This window comes from Sceloporus undulatus, chromosome 6, assembly GCF_019175285.1.
Source record: "Sceloporus undulatus isolate JIND9_A2432 ecotype Alabama chromosome 6, SceUnd_v1.1, whole genome shotgun sequence".
Classification (NCBI taxonomy): domain Eukaryota; kingdom Metazoa; phylum Chordata; class Lepidosauria; order Squamata; family Phrynosomatidae; genus Sceloporus; species Sceloporus undulatus.
Window position 1 is genome coordinate 54764769 of NC_056527.1, and position 22983 is coordinate 54787751.

Genomic DNA, 22983 nt, shown 5'->3' on the forward strand with positions numbered 1-22983 from the left:
TTGTTGACAGAACTGGACCCAGCCATTTGAGTCCCATACTAGGCAAAAAGTAGGATATAAATTAAAAATAAGTAATATTAAGTTACATGTCCATAACAGTCAGTGTGGTGTAGTGGTTTGAATGTTGGACTATGACTCTGGAGGTCAGGTTTCAGTTCCCCACTCAGACATGGAAGCCCACTAGGTGGCCTTGGGCAACTCACACACTCTCAGCCCCAGAAAACCCTGTAATGGAATCACCTTAGGGTTATCATAAATCAGAAATAATTTGAAGGCACACAACAACAACAACAACAACCCATGTCCATAAAATAATTTTATAAGAATACAGCAAATTTGTCAAAATAAAAGGTATGTTTGTGTTACCAGAATCCAAAGCCAGAGAGAGTAACTACAACAGTACCCTAAATTAACAGTTAAACAATTAGGAAAGTTATTGTTCTTGCTAATTCCTGTCAGGTTGACAAGTTGATTCTAAAAACGAACACTAAATTAAAACTATAGATAGTACATTGATGCACAATTTGAATTTTTATTACTAGAAAACAGTTTCCTTTAATTTATTAAAAATGTGTTGGAAAGTGATTAGAGAATAATTAGTCCACAGATCCAAGTAGGATTTTTTTTCATTTCAGAGATCAGGATAATGCTATTATAAGACCTTTACCAAGAGTAAAGAGGCTTCTTTCAGACAGTACCTGCCTTCCCCATATTATTCAGGTGAGTTGGTCTGCCATCTGATCTTTTAGAACTAATTTGTAGTAAACAGTTTAAACAAATTATTTTTCACATTGCAGCTCTTGCTGACTTTTGATCCCATTCTTGTTGAGAAAGTGGCCATATTGCTTTTCTACATCATGCAAGACAACCCACAATTACCTCGTCTTTATCTCAGTGGAGTATTCTTCTTCATTATGATGTACACTGGTTCCAATGTACTCCCTGTTGCAAGGTGAAAACATTAAGATTGTTCAACATTTTTTACATACTTATTGACATAATGCCATACTAGTTAATTATATATGTAGCAATATAGCATTTGTTTTTTTAAACTTTCTCTTTATAGAAGGAATAAAGAATGCAGGCTACATTGTGTATCAGTAGTTATGTGGTTGAGTATGATAATAAGGAGATCCAGAAAAGACTTGGGACCTGCTTGAGAGATTGCTTAAAGTATACATTGACCTGTATGCAAATACTTATATCTTTTAAACTACAAATATCTTAATTACATTTTAATTAATCTTCTAGGTTTCTGAAGTATACACATGCAAAACAGGCTTTCAAATCTGAGGAGGTAAATTTTAATTTCTAGAGCCAAGCTTGTAATATTCCTGCAAATGATCCAGAATTGGTTTATTGAGCACTTAATATATGAAATATTAGCTCAGTCCTGTTGGATAGAATTATACCAACCTGTTAAATAATTTGTTTTCAAAAGTTTCAACAAAACTAGTTTGACAAAAATGATGATTTAGTTGTACTTGTATGAGGAGACTCATCAAAATTAATGGCACTTAATCAGTACAAAAGTCCTGTTGGCTATACTGAATTTAATCTGAGGATAACTGAATCTGGATGCATTCCAGTATGTGGAGAGAACTTTGATTTCCAGTCATATATAAATGGAAATATAATAGCTAATGTTAGTAGTGTCAGGAAACCCTGATGAGTTTGAAACATTAAAATGTCATGTCATTTTTGTACTGTATTGCTTTTGGAGAAGTACTTTTCAGAAGTTATTTTGGAAGACTACTAGCTTTTTTTCTTCCTTCCTCCCCACTCTTTTTTTGTTTTGTATCATCTTTTAAAATTGTAAGCCTGCAGGGAAGGATTTTTTAGTTATTATTGATTGTATGTAAGACCCTTAAGGCTTAAGGCCCTTTTGAATACGTACAGTAGGCCCTCGGTATTTGTAGGGGATCCGTCCCAAAATCCGTGGATGCTCAAGTTTTATGGTCCCCAAAGGCGACAAGTGCACGGGGCGGCATGTGCATGTGGTCACACCATCATTAGGGACTACCCCTGTTGTTCCCAGTGACAGCACTGGCAGCCGCCCCACCATTAGGGACAATGGGTCATCAATTGCAGCACATGCACATGGCCACACCACCATTAGGGACAACCTCCATTGTTCTCAATGGCGGCACGTGCACCCAGCCTCATTGCTATTAGGGACTTCAGTGGCAGCACATGCACATGGCCACACCACCATTAGGGACAGCCTCTATTGTCTCCAGTGCTGTCCTATGCATGCAGCTGTGCCACCATTAGGGACAGTGGGGCTGTACCTGATGGTGGCGCTGCCATGTGCATGCGGCGCCATTGGGGACAACGCAGGCTTGCGATCCATAGATATTCACATCTGTGGATGACAAGTCCACAGATACTGAGGGCCGACTGTAGCAGGAGAAATATGCTTTAATAAATCCCAAGAGACTAAGACTGCTGTTGTGTGTGTGTGTGTGTGTGTGTGTGTGTATGTATATACACACACACACACACATGCTGTTGAGTAAGTCCCACTGAGCCTAGTGGGCCTTCTGCGTCTTCTATGTTTTAATATTTTCTTGGAAAAATTAATAGCCAAGCTTTTTTTTAAAGAAAGCAATCATTAATGCAGGACTGGGAAACGTCAGCCATTCTGTGGGGCCAGTTTTCTCTCCCTATAGTCTTCCAGGCATTACTTAAACAGCCAAAAATGCGAGGGGTGGGTGGGTAAAAGACTGCAGTGGCCAAAACTCCACTTTTGGTTTTGAGTAATCCCTGAGTTTCATGTTAAACAGCATAGGAGGGACATGCAACATATTTAAGAGGTGAAATGCTGCTCTTGGAGAAGCAGTTCATAGTTTTTGGGCTGAAGAAGATGATCCTGGAGTCTGGGGTTGTCTTCAGGTATGGAGATTCAAATACAGGTTGAGCCTCTCTTATCAAAATGCTTGGGACCAGAAGTGTTTATATTTCTGGTTCCACACAAGGTCCCTGCAAAAAACAGACATCCTAGACTCTTTCTTGTCTGTCAGCTGCCCTGCTAAGAAATTAGTCCTCATAGTTGGAAAGGGAAGGAAACAGCTAAATAGATTTGGCTGTTCCCTTCAACTTACTCAGCTGGATATGCTTGGATGTTGCCCTCCCTATTTACAACAGCCAAGTGAAGTGCCCTTTCCCAGCTACAAGAGATACACCAGCCAAGTGAAGCACCAGTTGATGGAGTCAACTGGATCTACTTAAACTTTCCCCTCCCTTCCCAGTTACTTTCCTAAAATGGCAGAAAGTATGCTGACAGCTGAGAAAGCATCTGGGATGTCTACTGTTTACAAGGGCTTTATGTGAGGGGAGCTACAGGAACTGGAGCCTCCTGCCCTTCCTCTTTTCTTTCCCCCATCAAATTTTTGACAGTGGTATAGCAAGGGCTCCCTGAGGAAAACTCAGCAGGTGCTGGACATGTGACTAATCCCTTTTCCTTGAAGGTAGAAGTGGGCATTTTGTTGCAAAATGTTTTAGGTTTTAAAGGATCTTGGATTTCTGGATAAGGAAGGTTCAGTCTATAATCCTGCGGTGGTGCATGTAACCAAAGGGCCATTGTTTCCCAGACCTGCCTAAATATTTACATAAGTATGCTCTTTTAATTTGCAGATATTTTTGACTTGATTGATTTCTTTTTTCTTTCTTTTATTATAGACAAAAGGGCAAGATATAGTTCAGAGAAGTATCCTTGGACATATCCTACCGGAAGCTATGGTGTGTTACTTAGAAAATTATGACCCAGAAAAGTTCTCTGAAATCTTTTTGGGTGAATTTGACACTCCAGAAGCTATTTGGAGCAACGAAATGAGGTGATTAATGTATATGTTTCATGTAAAATAAATGATGGGGCTGGGAGCAGGCAAATTTAACCTGTGTTCCCTCTGGCAATTTCCTTGCTGTGATTAAACCAGTCAGATGTCTTTGTCTTGCTAAAAATGAGTGTTTTTAATAATCTGGTGACAGAATCAGATGCTGATTCTGAACATCAGTATTTGCTTGCCTAAAGAGGCCTTTTGCAATTTACAGGCGCCTTATGATAGAAAAGATAGCTGCTCATCTTGCTGACTTCACTCCTCGTCTTCAAAGTAATACAAGGGCACTTTACCAGTACTGTCCAATACCAGTCATCAACTACCCTCAACTGGAGAATGAGCTGTTTTGTAATATTTATTACCTCAGACATCTTTGTGATAAGCTACGCTTTCCAGACTGGCCAATTAAAGATCCAGTAAGTAATACTTCTTGTACTGTTCCCAGTTGGTAACACAGGAGAATGAGAGATAAAAAGAAATATGTAAAGAATTATTAAAGCCATGATTGCACAGGTGGCAATTTTCAGTTTATTAACCAAAATTAAGCTTCAACTGTCTATCGTTTCTTTGAATCTCCTCAGTACAAGAAATTCAAGTGTTCTGATAGGAGGTGTTAGATGTCTGAGTAATAGCAGCTCTTTTTTGTCCCGAAAGAGCCAAAAATGCACTTTAGAACAAGGATCAGAAATGTTTGGCCCATCAGATTTTGTTGAGCTGCAACTCCCAAGTTGCAACTCTAGCAGCTAGGGCAGTTGTCCAACAACATAGGGAGATCCTCACAGTTCCCAACCCTGTTTCAAAAGAATTCATTAGGCATTTCCTTCATTTAGGTTAAACTTTTGAAAGATACCCTAGAAGCGTGGAAGAAGGAGGTGGAGAAGAAGGCACCTACAATGTCAATAGATGATGCTTACGAAGTCCTCCATCTTCCAAAGGGACAAGGACAGTAAGTTTCTCATAACAAATGAACATGACATTTTAATCTGAAGAAATCTTATTTACATTGCATTATACTTAACCTCTAGTGGAAGGTAGAAGAATTGCTGTCATGATATATCAGAGACAATTTTATGTGGTAGCGATATTTCAATAGTTCAGCATAGATTGCATATTTGTTTGAGAACATCTGCACCTATTGTTTTAGCTCTGTACCACATAGCTAGAGTGTTAGTAATATGTTTATAATATGGGGGTGAAAAAGTTGTGGCCTTTCAGACATTGTTGGATTGCTATTCCCATCAACTCTCATCGTCTGTTCTTTTGTTTAGGGCTGGTGGAAGTTACAATCCAACAATATCCCAAGGGCAACACATTCACCTAGCTCTGGTGTAGTGGGAAGGAACGAGGTATTTTGTTTCCAAGAACATGACTTGATGTGACTAATTCACTGTACTGAATATCACTGGCCAATTACAGAATGGCTAGGGATCTACCATATCCTGAGTATTGGTACATTTACCTTGAAGGAGTTGTAAGTGTACCATTACTGCCATTGCCTGCATTCAACAGGAGACAGCAGACTGAGATTTCTGTGTGTCTGTAGCAGTTGAAAAATGGCTGGGATAGTGGGCTGAAATCTACAGCTCAAAATATGTTGTCAGAGTACCCTTGAAAATAATTTATCAATTAATACTCTGCAAAAGCTAAAATATTTTTACTCTGACTGGTCAGATATTGCATCTTAGATGAGTAATTTTTTCTCTCTCTACCTGTAAGGCATGATGAAAGCAAAATCAGGAAAGCTTATTTTAGACTGGCCCAGAAATATCACCCTGACAAGAATCCAGAAGGTCGAGTAAGTGCTGTATATTAAATATGCAATATGCCTCTGAGATGTGCTTCATTCCGATCTATTGCTTATGATCATACGGTCTCCAGTTTGTATCTGTAGCTGCTCCATTTATTTGGAGGAAGATACCTGGCTCTGTATTTGATCTCATATTCTGTTCATTTCCTTTACATAATGTGTTTGTGGCAGCTCATGTTGCAGGAATTTCATCATAATATAAATGTTGCTCTGTTTTGTACAGTTCTTGCATCTTTACATTAGGCAATTCTTGGCCATGTATTTGAAGTATTGGAATACTAAAATCAGTGCTATTTGTAGACTCTGGGCTTGGAGGAGGGCATGGGTGAGTGTGTTTCATGACTTCCCAGAGAAAAATCCTTGATGAAAGTCAGAAATGTATTAAAGCAATCTCAGAAATGGACAAGTGTCCCAGGAAATGGTATAATAAAGTGCACCTTTTATCTGAAATAAGGATTGGTTGGGGTTTTTGGGGGGAATGGTTGGTTGGGGTTTTTTGGTAGCAGTAGCAAATATATTTTTTAAATGAGATTTCTGTGTTTCTTTATCTGCATATATCTGCAGGATATGTTTGAAAAAGTGAACAAAGCATATGAATTTCTGTGTACTAAGTCAGCCAAAATGGTAGATGGTCCAGATCCTGAGAATATAATTTTGATTTTGAAAGCTCAGAGCATTCTTTTCAGCAGACACAAAGAAGGTAATTTTGTTTAGTATGTGAATATAGAAATTCTGCTTTTAGTCTGGGACATTACCAGATGCAGCATATAAGACTAATTATGGACAACTAGTACAGTACTCCATTTTATGTCCTGTAGTGAAGTCATTTTGAACTTGAATATACATTCATACTACACAGTTCTGAATTGACATTTAAAGTTTAAACTGTTGTTAACTGAGTAAGTGAATGTCTATAGAAAGGTTCTTTAGTGTCAAAGTACAATTTTTGTTATAATTTGTCCTTTAGAAAACATTTGAGGAGAGAAAAAAATACATCACAAAGTCAGTTTAACTCTATGATGTGTGCCCTAACTCAGGGATTTTTTTCTGATGGTGTGGGTGGCCTCCCTGGGAATCCATGAGCCATGGTAGTCGCTAGAAGCACACATGAGACCAATGTTTATGCAGTAAGGAGAAACGAAACTTTAATGTAACACTGAGTTTCTCAACACAACCAAACAAATAGTTCCACGACTGGGGTCCCAGTTACCTCATTGGAATGTGTAGTCTTCGGTCTACAAAACACCCCCTAGTCTGAAAGCCTTCTCAGTGTATTCTAACTCCGCTTACTCTCTTTCTAACGAGCGTGGTCCATGCTCCCAACACTTCCCCTTGGAGTCCCACCAAGTACCTTCGAGGTTGTGGAGACTTTGTGCGGCTCGTCCTATTCCTGGGTTGTAAGGCTCCCCACTGAGAACCTCTTCCCAACGCGGGTCCACAGGGTGCACCGCTTGGTGGGGCCCTACACGAAGGTGTCCATATGATGCCTGGAGGCTAATGGGGCAGCCCACCCGGACAGGAGTTCAGGTTACCTGTTCTTTCCCTTGCATGCAGTCCTCAACGCGCCCCCTTCTTCCGTGTTGTCTCCTCCTCCCTAACGCCTCGCCCTCACTCCTTAAATGGTCTCCCGGCTCCTCTCTCTCTTCCTCGGGTGTGGTCACGTTTCTCAACGGCTGTCCACCTGTGCTTGTTCCCCTCCCTTTCCTCCTCCTGCCTGCCATCCTTCCTCAGGGTCCTCCTGCCTGTCTACCTCTTCTCTCACTCGCTCAACCCAAACATCTTTCTCCACTTTTCTACACATGGTATTGGCCTTTTGAAGCAATAATCTGTGAAATAAAGTTACTTAAATGATATACAGTCTCTATACGCAGGGGATCTGTTCTGGACTTCCCTGCATATGGGGAAAAGAGCATATGCTCAAACCCATAGGAAATAATTAGGCGCATGCATGCGGTGGTGCGCAGGGCACACAGCGCGGGTACGCACCTCATTACTTCTAATGGGACTTGCTTTTCATGTAAGCTCAAAGTCGCGGAAGGCAAGTCCACCTATGAAGAAAGCTGACTGGAGAATAAGATTTTAAGTGTGTCCCTTGGCATGCTGGGTAGGCAAGTTTCAGAAATCTGAGGTCTGCATATGTGTCCTCCAGAACCTCACTGAGCTGCTTAGTGTAGACTGCAGATGCAGCTTTGCTATCCCCAACCCCCCAGCTGCTTTGGGCTTAGAGGAGACTTTTGTACAAAATTGTAAATGACTTTGGACACTTCTAGTTTTGAAAACATCTGGGAGAGCAAAAATGTGTAAAATTATTTCCCAATCTCTACTGGGAAGAAGGGGGCTTTCTTAAGTAAAAACAAAGAAGTTGGGGCTGGGGAATGGGGGGGGGGCAAGTGCAGCTGTGGTATATCATAACCAAGCTGATTCAACTGTGTATGTTGATTTTTGACATTCTCTTCTTTCCAAGATTTGAAGCCCTATAAATATGCAGGTTATCCTATGTTGATCAAAACAATCACAATAGAAACTTCAGATGACCTCTTGTTCTCCAAAGAGTCTCCCTTGTTGCCTGCTGCTACTGAGCTGGCTTTCTACACTGTCAACTGTTCAGCCCTTAATGCAGAAGAACTAAGAAGAGAGAATGGAATAGAGGTAGAATCCTGTTGGAGTCTTGCTTTTTGTTTTGCAGAGCCAAAGATTTTATTTCTGTCTATCTTTTAAACTTTTTCCCCCAAAATTCTTTTAAATATGCTTCTTATTAGCATGGCTAGACATTCTCTGGAAAGTACTGTATAGCTCAAGCTTGTTAGCTGTACGTATGGTGTCTCAGAACTATTGTTGGCTAGTCAGTAAACTTATATAAATGCTAAATATTTTATATCGTACCCAATTAGCCAAATAAATAAAAAAGCTCGAAGCCACCAACACTGCATGCGCTAATTTTAAAATATTCATCTTCTCCCAGAAAGAAGAAATACTAACGTTGCTTCTGAGAAATGTTACAGTACTCTAATAGTCTGGCTGGGAATACTGCTTGTACAGAACACATTAAATGTTATGTCGTAGCTGTAAAATAGCATCAGAAGATTGTAGAGAGAAGCATTTGCTTTCTGATACAGGTTTTGTTAGGTTTCCTAACAAGCTACAGGAAAAAAATAATCTGTTTTTCCCCACAGATATTGCAGGAGGCTTTTAATCGTTGTGTTGCTGTCCTAACACGTTCTAGTAAGCCAGATGATATGTCAGTTCAGGTAAGTTTTAAATCCTGTAATGGAAGAATTGACCTGTGTGGCTACTTGAGCTAAAACGTAAATTGTTAGATCATCAGTTTCTTGGGAAACATGGAAGTAGTTTTAAACTATTGTTTCACTGTTGGCTGCAAACTGACTTTCAGCAACTATGCAGTGTTTCAGACAAGAGTTTTGCCCATCTTCACGTGTAGAAAACAGGGATTGCATCTGCAATCTTCTGAAGGCAAAATAAGTCGTCTCTTCACACTTGATTGGCCACAGAATTGCTGAATGACATTGGACATTCAGCAGTTTCTGACCTCTGTTGCACAACATGTAGAAATTAAAATCTGCTTCCTTGGTGCAACATTAAATGCTTCATCAATAATTAGTAATAATGGGTGAGGAGAGCAACAGGATAAACCTGAGCAAATAGCAATGCTGTATTTACCTTACTTGAAGCACCTCATCATTCCTTTTAAAATAACACACATTTATTCTTCCTATGTAGCATTTGTTGTCTACATTTGTTATAAATTTGAACCTTAGGAAAATCTTTCTATTTATAGGTGTGTGGACATATAAGTAAATGTTACAGTGTGGCAGCCCAGTTTGAAGATTGCAGAGAGAAAATAACTGAAATGCCAAACATCATCAAGGACCTCTGTAGAGTGCTGTATCATGGCAAGGTAGGCTCATGTATGGCTACTGTGTTATGAGTTCCTCTGACCTTTTATAGAATAGTTCCTGTGAGTGCTGAGAAAAATGAGTATGCTAGGGACATTCATTAAATATGTAGAGCACATTGGGCCTGTAACCTTTATTTCTGAATTCTTTCAAACTTCTGACAACATCCTAGTTCAAAATACATTTAATGCCCTTTGAGACATGTTTAAGACATGTTTTGCTTGTATGAAAAAAATGTGTAGTATCCTAATGAACATTCATTGGGCTGCCCCTTAGTCCTACTGTCTATACTTTAGAGGAGGAGTGGGTAATTGTAGCCCTCCGAATGTCATAGGACTGCAGCTTCTATTAAATAACTTAGGCAGTGGTGAGAGATGCCCAGAGTTGAATTCTAATAACATTTAGACGGCCTCAGCTATCCTCAAAGAGGAGAATTAATTTCATTTATACCTGAGTGGAACCCAAGGTGGCTTACAGAAGGAATCAATAAAAACCTAACAATAAAATTTTAGAACAATTAAAATCATGTTAAAACAGTATAGCATTATTTGGAAGGCATACAAAAGTTAAAAAAAATAAAGCACAATCCAAAATAAGAAGTATCCCTGCAAGCAATTACATATTAAAAGCCTACTTTTAATTTTTTTAAAAAGTATTTTCCTGCTGATGAAAGGAAAGCAGGGAGGGGGCCAGCCTAGCCTCCTGCAGGAGGGAATTCCGGAGGATGGAAGCAGCCACTGAGAAGGCTTGCTCTCATGTTCTCACCAGCCAGGCCTGTGATGGTGGCTGGACTGAGAGAAAGCCCTCCCCTGTGTAGAGTTTAAGATTGATTCGTATAACATTATAGTATTAAAAGTGGATTGCAACATGTGTGACTCATAGTACAAAGCAAATAAATATGTTCTGTTTTCTTTAGAACATTGCACGTGTGGCTTCCCTGGGTGTAGAATGTGTTGGCTCCTTTGCTGTGGATTATTGGCTACAGACACATCTGTTTCAAGCTGGGGTTCTGTGGTATTTACTGGGCTACCTTTTCAACTATGATTACACGCTAGAAGAGAGTGGAATTCAAAAGAGTGAAGACTCCAATCAGCAGGTATCCTAAGAGTGCTAAATTCTGAATATATCCTGAAAAACATTTCTGTGAAATGGTTTGCAAACTTGTTTAATGTTTTGTACTTCTAGGTTGAGGTGGTCAACGTTGTTTGTTTGGGAGTTGAAGGAATATCCTCAGAGCTAACAAGAGGCCATTCCATCCCCCACCACTGCTGAATTTTGTACCATTGCAGCAGAAAAGCAGTGCTTTAGCTTTAAACTCTCCCCATAATGCCATCTGAAAATCCACCTGACTTTTAGGTTAGAGGGACATAGGAGGTTGTAATGGGAAGAAGCAGTTGCCCCATGTGGGGTAAGAGTGCCTTCCAGAGCCTATGCCTGTCTCTATACTGTATTCCTTGTGGAACAGAAAGCTCCTGGTTTCTTCCTTTACTCCAATAACTTAAGTGGATGATTGATATTATTTTCTCTTACTAGGAAGTAGCTAATACCCTTGCCAAGCTGAGCCTTCTTGCTTTGAGTCGCCTTGGTGGCTATCTTCCTGGAGAACAAGCTACACCTGAAAACCCAACAATAAGGAAAAGTCTTGCAGGCATGCTGACCCCTTATATTGCAAGGAAACTTGCTGTGATTAATCCTATTGAGGTATGAGAACTCTGTAACATCAACATCAACGTGTTTCACTTTACTTCAAAATTATACAATAACAAATATACAATTAAGAATATATATCTATAGGAGGATAAGGTGGTCAGGAAGAAAAAATATTTAAATATTAGTGTGCTAGAAAATAAATTTCACAATCATCTTCAGTTCTTAGCCAGTGGAGAACGAGTCATCAGTACATGGATTAACAACTGTCACTGCCTAGGTGAGGCACGGCAGTGATGTTTTTAAACACTCTTTCTATTGGATCCCCATCCCCTCTTACTTCAGTTCTGTGCTTCAGTTATTTGTCTTGTCTCACTCAGGAAAGGTCATATCCCTGTCGCCTCTGCTTTTCCTGTCTGTACCTTTTTTCATATTTTCCTTCCTCTTTCTCTTTCCCCTCCCATTGATATATCCTTAGCTTTTGTGGCAGATCCCACCAGAAACTTACTACTATTGTCTGCTTGCTGAATAGCTTCCTCCACAGCAGTGAGAAGATTCATGTGCTTAAAACACTGGAATGCAGACACACAGTCCAGATCCAGTATCTTCATTTCCCTTTGTTGGAAACTGTCTCTTTGGTTTGAGAGGATGCTCTCAAAGACTTTCTCATTGAGATGAAGATCAAAAAGAAATCCATACCTTTCATACAAAAAAAAAAAAAATGCAAGGAAGCAAACTAGCTAGTTCTTTCAGCTCTTTCTTTCCTTTCATGCCTTTCATACCTTCAAGCCTGCCTAGACAAGATCAGCATTTTCATTCCCCACCTGAGGGGACTCTACCTGATCACTCTTCAGAAAATCAACCTTTAGAAGCAAAACCACCATGTGACTGTCCTCCTTATGAAATTGGATGAACACTGTCTTACTTCCTTTTTGCCTGGGCACTCTCCACATTACATCAGTTGGCATTGCAGACAATAAACAAAGGATACTCCATAGAATGCCACCAAAGTCTAAGACGCTACTCACCGCAAATTCCAGCCTCAAATTCTCATTCATTAAATAGTCCTATCAATTCAGCAAGCCATATCTCGTCTCCTAAACCTGTGAGCTATAGAACCCATACCACCCAGTAAGTTTTCTTCATCGTGTCCAAAAAGGGGGATGAAGAGTTTTGAATCTTAGATTCATAGATTTCTCAAGTATAGAATATTTTGGCTGGAAAGCCTCCAGACTATCCAGGAACACTTCTTCCAGGGATACTACCTTCTCTTCTGTGGAAGTTTACTTGAACACCCATGTTTCCTTCATTTTTGTTACTGCAGCACCCACTATCAGCTCAAAGCCCTCCCTTTCAGATTTGGTTTGCCCCACCTTGGGTTATTATCAAACTGATGATAACCCCCATAGCCTCTCTGGGACTTCAGTTCATACCTATGTTCCTTTTCTCAACAATCTCCTTGGGAAATCTAACCACCACATTAAACACTTTTTTTTTTCATGGTTAATGTAAAAAGAGTAATCTCCTCCCAACCTAGTGCCATATTCACCTAGCTTCCCTAATAGACACCAGAAAGGGAATTATCACTCCTTTTCCAGGAAGATACAAAAAATAAGACATGAATCTCTTCTATTTGCCCAATGCAAGGCTGCAGACCTCATGGCCCTAGCCCACATTCTGGGCCTTGGGATTTTGTGCCTACATCTTTTCATGTGGCAAGTTTCCACCGCAGACAACTTGAGTGGCTACTCAGATACTTCAAGTCACTCATCAGCTTTGAATCCCATTTTGGGAGGAAGGCAGAATGTAAGTTCAATAAGTACATTAAAAAATATCCAGTTGTCATCACACAAACTCCCTACTCTGGTGGACAGATCAGCACAATTTGTCCTAGGGTATTACCCTGGAAAATCTTGTCAGGATACTCTTCACAAGTCTTGTGGGTTGGGGAGCCCACTACTGGGGCCTCTCAACCTAGGGGACTTACAGTCCTTCTCACAGCATCACCTGGCTGGACCTCTGAGCAATGAGATTTGTGCTCATTCACTTCTAGCTGCGCTTCAAAGGGACTCACATCTTGGTCTGTACAGATAAAGTAGTCAAATCATACATGCTTGGAGAATGAAGATATCTGTCATTCTCTCCACAGAAAGACGTGCAACAGGTGCTACCACACCTTGAATCCAAAGAGATTGACTTCCTCAGCTGCCACACCTTAGGTCAAAAGGAGTGAAGATCTGACCTAGTCAGCTGCAATCCTACTTTGGTGACCTTCAGGTCATCCTCCTTGCCTGAGATTCAAACCACATGATCCACAGGCACATCACTTATTGCAGCTCCCAGAGACCAGAACCCTAAGGCATACTTCAGACTCTATGGCCATAGGTCTACTATACACCTTTCCTCCAGTCATTTCCAGGGTTTGTTGTTCTCGTTTCCAACTTATTGCAGCCACAACGCAAACCTATGGGCCTAAATACTCTAAAGGTACCAAATTGTGTTAGATTCTGGAAGCTAAGTAGGGTAACCCCTGGTTAGTACTTGAATAGGAGACAACTTGTGAATACCAGGTGCTGTAAGCTATGAGGCCGTACATACTGCCCTTAAGGGGCGGCCTCCAGCTGCCCCTTTCTAAGCCGTATCGGGGCCGCAGCAACCTCACACTGCTACCCCAGTCCGGCCTTTCGAGGGCACAAAAAGGAGCCATGGCCATATGGCACTCCTTTGGCACTGAATTGTATGGATGCAGTGCTGGAGGTGTGCCTTGATGCTGTGTGTCATGTGGAGTGGCGCGCGGCATCAGGGCACCCTGGGGGGGCAGAGTCAGGTGTGTGTTGTGAGGACGCTATGCCCTAACTCTGCCCCCATGCCAGCCTTTCAGACCAGTGTGTGCAGAGCCTATATTTCAGAGGAAGAAACTAGCAAAACCACTTCTGAGTATTCCTCGCTTAAGAAAATCCTATGAAAAATGCATAGGGATATCATAAGTTGAGAAGTGATTTGAAGTCTGCAGCTTGGGTAGCCCCCATGAGTGTATTGTTCCCTCTCCAGCAGCTCATAAGGGCAAATTGGAGGACTTAGCATTAAGGTCTGTTCTTTCCAAGAAGAAGGGAAGACTTAGCCCTTTCCTGCTTTATGTTGGGGAGTCTTGGTATAGCAAATGATGGGTTTTTGTCTTGAGATGTTGTAGAACTGTAGTGGGTTTTGTTCTGTTTTTTTCCTTTGTGTGCATTCACTCAGTAATGTCTAGTTTTGTGTGTCTCTTCTGGCTTGGGTGCACCTGCACAGATATATAACATAGTTGTCAGGTAGACATTAACTCTCAGAAGAATACTCTAAAATTGATTTAATAAATTTTATATAAAAATTTCAACCTCTGCCTGTGATGTTGGTGGGGGTGCATTTATATAAACTAGAAGTAAGGGGTACTTTACATACTCATGTGGAAACTGCTTGAAATTACAGTGGTAAGCCATTATGTATACTAGAAAGTGGCTCTCTGTAACTACTGAAACAATGGTTACTTACAGCTGGAAGCATGGGAGAAACAGAAATATTCGGGAGGTTAATTTGGGTGCCAGTGTGGTACATAGACACATATCCTTCTCTATGTCTGCATGCAACAACTGTTCATGGAGATTGTTTGTGCTGGCTTCTGGGACACTCCTGTTCAACACAGGGCCTGGTTTACTAGAGCTATATTTGTTAAATGAAGAAAGATTGCAAATACAGACGTGTTAAATATGAAGCAAGAGGAAGTAGCTTGGTGTATTAAAGAACTGGAAGGCCAAAGGTGACCCTGAAAGTGTTGTGGAGATCTTAAGTTAATCAGAAGTAGGATAAAAAAAATCTGAGAAATGTGTTTTGCTGTGCTTATTCCTTACCTAGATTCTGAAAATGCTAAATAGCAACACAGAGAATCCTTACTTGATTTGGAACAATCGAACAAGAGCCGAACTCCTCGAGTTTTTGGAATCTCAGCAGGAAAGCATGATTAAAAGAGTAAGACACTTTTTCAAAGTTTTCAGGCTGGCTAATTGTTAAAGGCTGAAAATGTACAGTCTCATTGGTACATTTTTCACAATGAGTAAGCTAAAGTGTACATAAGCAGTGTGGTTAATTTCTAGAGCTTTGTTTCATATGCTCCCTCCTGCCTTCTGGGACTGTACAGATGATTATAGATTCTTTAAATTGAAAAGTCTCTAGTTTCTTCTTTATGCGTCAACTGTGGTTGTTTAGCAAATTCTTGAATCCATTGATTGTGTCTGCTGGATCCACTGGATTTGGCTTTTATGTCATTTACTATAAACAGTATCACTTCATAACAGTGTATAAAAATTATTTGAAGTCAGAAATTAATTTTTGTTTTTCCCTCAAATTTTTACCCCCAAAAGATACAGAATAAGATAGTATTATTGTCAGTAATGCAACACAGTACTGTTGTAGCTTTCTACATTTTTTTGTCTTTAGTTTACCCTGCATCTAAGCAATATTATTAGTATAATTAAATTCTGCAATTGGAATAACAGTCAGAAATTCTGTTCAAATTGGCTAAATTTGATTTTTAGTTGCAGGATTCCTTTGGCAACATGCCCAAATATACAGAAGGAGTCAATTTCTCCCCCTTCTTGTTTTACTTTCTTTTCTTTTTAGCAGCAGAATGAAGGCACATGTTTTTTTGAAAAGTGGAGTATCCATAAAATGAGGGCTATGGTGGACCTTACCAATTTTTTAGTAATATGAGAGATTCACAATCATTTTCTCTTTTGTGGATATGGAAATTCCAGTCAAAATTTGTGGATTATAAGAACTTGAAGGCTGAAGGTGGAACTAGGGAAGAAGTAGCAACAAAAGCCATAGGAAATGACAGAACTAATATCTACTATATGTACTGGCCAGGTTTTCTTCTAGTCTCTTCGTTCTACACTTTCTTTCTTAAATGAGAACTGAAACGCTTATGTTGTCACTACTTTATGATTCCAAATTCTAAATTTTTAGAATACAGTGTGCCTTACTTTTACGTGGGGGATCCGTTCCGGGACACACACACACACGTCTAAAAGAAAAAGCACGTATGTTCAAACCCCATTACAAGTAATGGGGCTCGTGCTCGTGGCGGCGGCAGGGAGTGCGTGCCACAGGCACACACTCCATTGTTTCTTCCAGCGCGCACCACTGTTTCTTCCGGTACTACTTTCAGCGTATGCTGAAAGCAGCATATAATGCACCTGTGTATGACTCGGGTGTACTGTACAATGTAATATTGCAGATAGCGCCACTTTGTTTTTAAGTCAGTTAATATTCTCGAAAGCAATATATTAATAATCTCATAATATAATTCACTGTGTGCAAATATCAAATCATTTTTTTTTCTTTCTAAAGGGTGACTGTGATAAAAGCTATGGCTCAGAATTTATCTTCAGTGATCATGCAAAAGAGCTTATTGTAGGAGAGATTTTTGTCAGAGTTTACAATGAAGTCCCCACATTCCAATTAGAGGTGAGATTCTATTTTTGCTATATAGGAGCACATTCAGTTTTAAATTGTCTAGCCAGTTTTGTGTATATTAGTATGAAATGTGTTAGAATTCTTTACTCTGGTTTTCCAGATGAAAAATAGGTTGTTCCGGTTTGAGTTCACTGATCAGCATAGTATATATCTTCAAGGAGTTCATGTCCATTTATCGATGACCTTGTTGTCTTCCTTTCCTCTTCCTTGGTTGGCAGAGTTCTACTCTGAATGGGATAACTACATAGTGTAGTGCCATATACCAGTCTGGTTCTTCCTTTGCTAAGAAATATTTATTTAATAAAGTTAGACAGTCTGCTCTGCTACAGGGTTGGTATTTTTGTCCCTTGATTGTAAATATCCTGTGATTTGTTGGTGGTTTATATTCCTTAAAAACTACTTTCTTCATATTTACTGCATTGAACCTTCTTCAAGCTATTGTATTTGTTGACCTACAGGTTCCAAAAGCATTTGCTGGAAGCCTTTTAGATTACATAGGCTCACAAGCACAGTACCTTCACACATTAATGGCTATGACTCAGACAGGAAAAGTTGAGTCTAACCAACATGGAGAAAGACTCAGAAGGGTTGAAATGGCTTTGGAGGCTCTGAGAAATGTAATAAAACACAACCCAGGTAAATGAAGTGTGTTGGATATCTTAAACACTCATTCTAAAAATTGTTTAACTTCAGTTTTTCAATGTTTAGAGGAAAGATCTGATATATGGTTTCTCACCATGTTACTGCAAGAGCTATATAACATTAACAGCATGGCTATTTTTAAGGTTAAAAAAATCTTTGTGGTACTGTTTCCTCTGCTTAATATACCGTATTTTCCTGCATACAAGGCGACTTTTTAGCCCAGGAAAATCTTCCCCAAAGTGGGGGGTCGTCTTGTGCGCAGGAAAAAAAAAAGCCAAGCCTGCCGGTGGGTCCTAAAGAGAGCCTGCAGCGGCAAGCCTTCTCCTGAAGGCAAAGGAGCTCCACGGTGCGTCCCTTCCCTTCCTCCCCTTTCTTCTTTCATCTCCTTCTTTCCTTCCTTCACCCTTTCCTTTCCTTCCTCCCTTTCCTTTCCTCCCTTCTTCCTTCCCCTTCCTAGGTTTCTCTCTCTTTCTCCACCATTTCCTTCCTTCCTTCCCTCCCTTTCTTTTTTCCCTCCATCCTTCTCTCCCAGACTCCCTCCCTCCTCCCTTCCCTTTTTCCTCCTTTTCTTCTCTTTCCTTCCTTCCTTGCTCCCTCCCCCCTCCTGTCCTCCTTTTCCCGGGCGATGGCATTCCTCTCTGGGGAGGGACGGCAGGAGGTCTTTCTACCTTCCCTCCTGAGGCTCAGTGCTTCCCAAGAGAAGGAGCAGAGGGTTTCCCGCGCTCTGCCTCTGCCTCTCCTTCTCCTCTTCCCTTCCCTAGGATGGAGCCTTGTTGGGGGAAAGAAAGAGCTCCGGAGTCAGTTGGGAAGCAAGGACACACTTTTTGATGCCAGGCAAAAACACACTGCAGCAATAATCCAATCTGAGACTGCTTTAACTGCTCTGGCTCATTGCTAGGGAATTCTAGGAAATGTAGTTTTGTGAGAGATTGAGCCTTCTCTGTCAGAGAGCTCTGGTGCCACAATAAACTCCAGTTCCCAGGATTCCCTAGCACTGGGCCAGGGTAGTTAAAATGCTCTCAAACTGGACTATTGCTGCTCTGTGTTTTGGACCATTGTTTCTTTTCTTTGGCTAACTGGAGAGAAAAAGGAAAAAAAAAACAACTCTTGGCACACAGAGAAACCAGCCAGGCTGCTCCTTAGGAGTCTGACTGGAGGCTTTCTTTCTTTCTTTCTTTCTTTCTTTCTTTCTTTCTTTCTTTCTTTCTCAGATGCCTCTCATGCTGTATCTACACCATAGAAGTAGAATGCTCCATCCACACAGAAGCATAGGATTTGTAGTTTTTATAACGCCTATATAATTTATAAAACTACAAATCCTAGGATTCCAATAGGAGCCACTTGAACTGCCACAGCTCCATCCATACAGAATCTCTGGGATTTGTAGTTTGGAGCAGCAGCGCCCCCCCCCAATTCTTTGGGCAGAGAAGGCAAAAGACCTTATAAAACTACAAATCCTAGGGTTCCAATAGGATGGAGCAGCGGCTCTTAAAGTGGCGTCAAACTGCATTAATTCTACATTGTAGATGCACCAAGAGGAAGGGCGGGAGGAATTGTCAAGGTGGGTGAAATAATGTTGTGTATGCTGTTATTTCAAAAGCGGAACACACTCCTTCCTCGGAGTGTACTGGAGTCTCCTTCTTTGGAGGTCTGTAAGCAGAGGCTGGATGGCCATCTGTCAGGGATGCTTTGATTGTGATTTCCTGCATGGCAGAAGAAGGGGGTTGGACTGGATGGCCCTTGGGGTCTCTTCAAACTCTAGGGACATTATCAGAAGGCCAAGCCAGCTGGTTGAGTCCTAAAGAGAGCTTGCAGCTCCCCTGACTTGGGAAAAGGCAGCCAGCTAGCTGGGGCCTTCTTCTTTCTCCTCCTCTTCCCCTTCTTCTTTTTCTTCCCCTCTTCTTCTTCTTCTTTCTCCTCCTCCTCCTCCTCTTCTTCTCCTCTTCTTTTTCTCCTCCTCTACTTTTTCTTCCCCTCTTACTCTTATTCTTTCTCCACCTCCTCCTCTTCTTCCCCTCTTCCTCTTCCGCTTCTTCTTTCCCTCTTCCTCCTCTTTTTAATCCTCTTTTTCCTATTCTTCTTCTTTTTTCTCCTCCTTTTCTTCTTTCTCCTTCTCCTTTTTTCTCCTCCTCCCTTTTTCTCCTCTGCCACTGCTGCTACTGTTATTGTGTGTCTTCAGCTCCTTTCTGACTTATCGTGGAAGAGAGGGGTGGTCTTATACAGTGAGTATATCCCAAACACTCTATTTTAAGTTGTAAAGTTGGGGGTCGTCTTATACGCCTGGTCGTCTTATATGCCGGAATATACGGTACAGTTGATAATTGTAGTTCATCTTTATGCCTTAACTGTAGTAGTTCTTCTGTTTTCTGTATTTAGGTTCAGAATGTGAATGCATAGGTCACTTTAAGTTAATATTTTCACTGCTGCGTGTCCATGGAGCTGGTCAAGTACAACAGTTGGCCCTGGAGGTAAAATAATAATAAATCTCTTTAAATATGGCTTGCCCTGACAAAAATAATTTGGGATTTTAAAGCTTGGGGTTGAAGTGCGAGACACCAAATAGTAACTGCAGGTTTCCACCTCCTACTGTTGAGTTATAGACTGTGTAAGTAGGAGGGAGCTTTTAGGAGCACCCTTACAGAAGGCAAGAGAAAAGATAACATAGGAAACTGCTAGATGCAAAGTAATTCCTTGACATGTGGTTAAGTACTGTACTGCCTCTGCTAACTGGCAGAGGTGTTCATTCTTCCCTGCCGTACCCAAGAGATTTCCAAGAGTCTTTTTCATGAGTTATGAGTTACCAAATTATGGCTCCTTCCCTCAATACCTGTCAAAATATTTTGACCATTCCCTTCTGCTCTTCCTGAACATTGGCAGCTTTGTTGCTCAACAGCAGCAGTCAAGATAATAGATACTGGGTTCATTTCTCCATATTTATTCAGAGAGAGATCGGTGCATGGACTTCACTTGCTCATGATGCTTAACTGATGAACTGTTAACTGGGGGTGAACAGCTGCAGTCAGTTGAAGGTTACATAGGCTGTCTAAAATGCCAAACAAACCAAAGGAAAAACAAAAACCTTGGAAATGCCAACACTTTTAATTAGTTCAGGAGTCCTGCTACTTATTTAAAAGATGAACTGCTTCTCCTGAAGGCTTCTAGGAGAAGCAGTTGACCATATTTTGGGGCAGAAAGGGGACAGTCTAAGGAGTCTGGAAGTTACAAGAGTTGAGGCCTGCAAAAACAGTGTTGGATGGCTACATGCAGCCCCAGGGTCACATTTTGCCTGTTCCTGAAGTAGATAAATTTGATTTAGCTTTGTCATATACGATCCTTGCTTGGTTGAGATCATATAGCCAGAAGGAAGCAGCTGCTGGAAGGGTTAACAAATGAACAAATGTGAAAAAGTAAGTTTTGGGAAGCGTAGATGAGAGGATGGAGAAGAGTATCTTGTCATAGTTTTATTGGAAGTAGAATTCAAGTTTTTTCTAATCCCGGTATGGAGAAATGTCAGGATTCTAGATATTGTTGTTTCAAACTTCTTTCAGTTCTGCCAGTCTGGTCAGTGGTGAATGATAATGTCCATAATAGTTCATACAGGTAGAGAATGCCGTAGGTTTCCTACTGCTGTCCTAGTCTGTCAGTCCTGCTTTGCTCTGAAAACTAGTTGTTTCTAAAACATTTTGCTGAATAGTTTTAATAATGTTCTTTTCTTGAATAGGTGGTGAACATTGTAACGAGTAACCAAGAATGTGTAAATAATATTGCGGAAGCCATGGTTCTTTCCAACTTACTAGCCCTCCTGCATTCACTACCTTCAAGTATGTAGAATGTGTGTGTTAATCTGTAAGATGATAAAAGAACTGAAGTGCAATATTTAGGAAAGATTTTAGACAGAAATACAAAGAGGATAAGTAGAAATGCCTTCACTTCTGCTTGCAGCAGTCCTTATTCCTACTGCCTAATCTGCATTCGCGTTTTTTCCTTTACGCGGGGGGGGGGTCCCAGAATGGATTCCCGCATAAGGGAAGGGACGACTGTAATGACATTAAAGTGACTTTAGGATAAGATAGTAGAGGTGATAGCCGCTCCTAGATTATGAAACAGTCTCCTGGAAGAGATCCATCTTACTACCTCCTTGGAGACCTTTAAGAGGGCAGTTAAGACGGATCTCTTCCGGTGAGCAAACCCAACCGACTCTGTGTGAAATATATGGATCCATCTCTGTGACTAAGACTGGAATACCTTTATTCCCACTGTCGCTTTGATAGCATGTTTTTAATGGTTAAATTGTTAAATGTTTACATATTTTATTGATGAGTTTTGTAGTTGTATATTTATATTAGGTTGTAATCCCGCCTCAATCCATCTGGGAGAGGCAGGAAAATATAAATACATTTTTATTATTATTTATTATAGTAACAGACATCACAAATAATTAAAATAACTTTTAAGATGGAACTGTTTAGCAGCCCCCCCCCCCCAATTCAATTTTGGACTTTAGCTCAGGGCAATGCAAAATTTTGGCTAGGTGTGTATCACAACTAAGAAGAAGCTGCTGAATTTATTAGATAGGGAGGGAGGCCAGTAATTTAAAATCCTAAATTACCGTTCTTCATATAAATCATACATTCTGATACAAAAAATACCAATTTAAATACTTATTAGCTTTCCAGATTATATCAGTGATGGTAAAACTGCACAGTGTAATCTTAATTACAGTAGTTAACCAGAAGTATATGCCTTTGGAACTAAATCCATGGGAAAAAATTTCTTCTGTCTCTTAAATCACCTTTTTCTAATGCACCAAACAATCTGAGCAGTTTTGCAACTCCTAACATAAAAGGGATTATCTTTAGATAAACCTGCTATATCTTTGTTCTACATTATATAAGTAGGTATAGAAGTTGTGTTTCACAAACAGTCATTAATCTTGGCAGGTCGGCAGCTTGTTCTTGAAACTCTATATGCTTTGACTTCCAGTACCAAAATTGTTAAGGAAGCCATGGCAAAAGGTATGTTTTGTTTTTCTTTAGATTGTATCATTATCACATTCAAAAATTAATGACTTGTTGTGGTTAAAAACACCAAAAGTTCTGTCTTTCCCTAGGTGCTTTAATCTACTTACTTGATATGTTCTGCAATTCAACACATCCACAAGTTCGGTCTCAGACAGCAGAGCTTTTTGCTAAAATGACAGCAGACAAACTGGTTGGTCCAAAGGTAAGAAAATCATTTTGAGATATTTGAAAGGACCTTTTAAAAACATGTGATAGGAGGCTTGCATGAGTCTTGTATGGCACTGTCTTATACTTGGTCCTGACTTAAGACATGTTCATCAAAAATGCCACTGCACTAGGAGTTGGCATAATTACTCTGTGTGACTACATCTTGAACTAGCTTTGCATTGTTTTCACAGTGATAACCCTCCTCCACTCCAGGTTATCTCATCTGAAATCATATGATAACTAGGATTTTTGCAGAGATCAAACATTTCTAGTGCATTGGTTAGCCATGTGAAGATAGGTCTCCACATAACATTAACTGAGAAATTGCATTTATTTCAAGAATTCTCAATATACCTTATTATTTCCTTTGAGAAATACTCTGATGGATTCTATAATGT

General features: G+C 40.3%; 1 protein-coding gene across 4 annotated transcripts in view; it reads left to right on the forward strand.

The window, feature by feature from the left end:
• The window catches only part of DNAJC13 (DnaJ heat shock protein family (Hsp40) member C13), a 75428-nt gene that overhangs the window by 46445 nt on the left and 6000 nt on the right, over positions 1–22983 (forward strand). For all 4 annotated transcript variants that reach the window (XR_006104555.1, XR_006104554.1, XM_042473500.1 and 1 more), the window contains 20 exons: positions 636–720; positions 798–952; positions 1252–1297; positions 3682–3836; positions 4054–4255; positions 4670–4785; positions 5556–5634; positions 6211–6346; positions 8111–8295; positions 8820–8894; positions 9443–9562; positions 10477–10656; positions 11094–11261; positions 15096–15209; positions 16590–16706; positions 17174–17351; positions 19734–19825; positions 21079–21178; positions 22298–22372; positions 22468–22580. Coding sequence is in view for 2 of the 4 variants with exons in the window: in XM_042473500.1 (XP_042329434.1) it covers positions 636–720; positions 798–952; positions 1252–1297; positions 3682–3836; positions 4054–4255; positions 4670–4785; positions 5556–5634; positions 6211–6346; positions 8111–8295; positions 8820–8894; positions 9443–9562; positions 10477–10656; positions 11094–11261; positions 15096–15209; positions 16590–16706; positions 17174–17351; positions 19734–19825; positions 21079–21178; positions 22298–22372; positions 22468–22580 (2491 nt within the window). In the remaining 2 variants the exon portion in view is untranslated. The remainder of the gene's footprint in view (positions 1–635; positions 721–797; positions 953–1251; positions 1298–3681; positions 3837–4053; positions 4256–4669; positions 4786–5555; positions 5635–6210; positions 6347–8110; positions 8296–8819; positions 8895–9442; positions 9563–10476; positions 10657–11093; positions 11262–15095; positions 15210–16589; positions 16707–17173; positions 17352–19733; positions 19826–21078; positions 21179–22297; positions 22373–22467; positions 22581–22983) is intronic.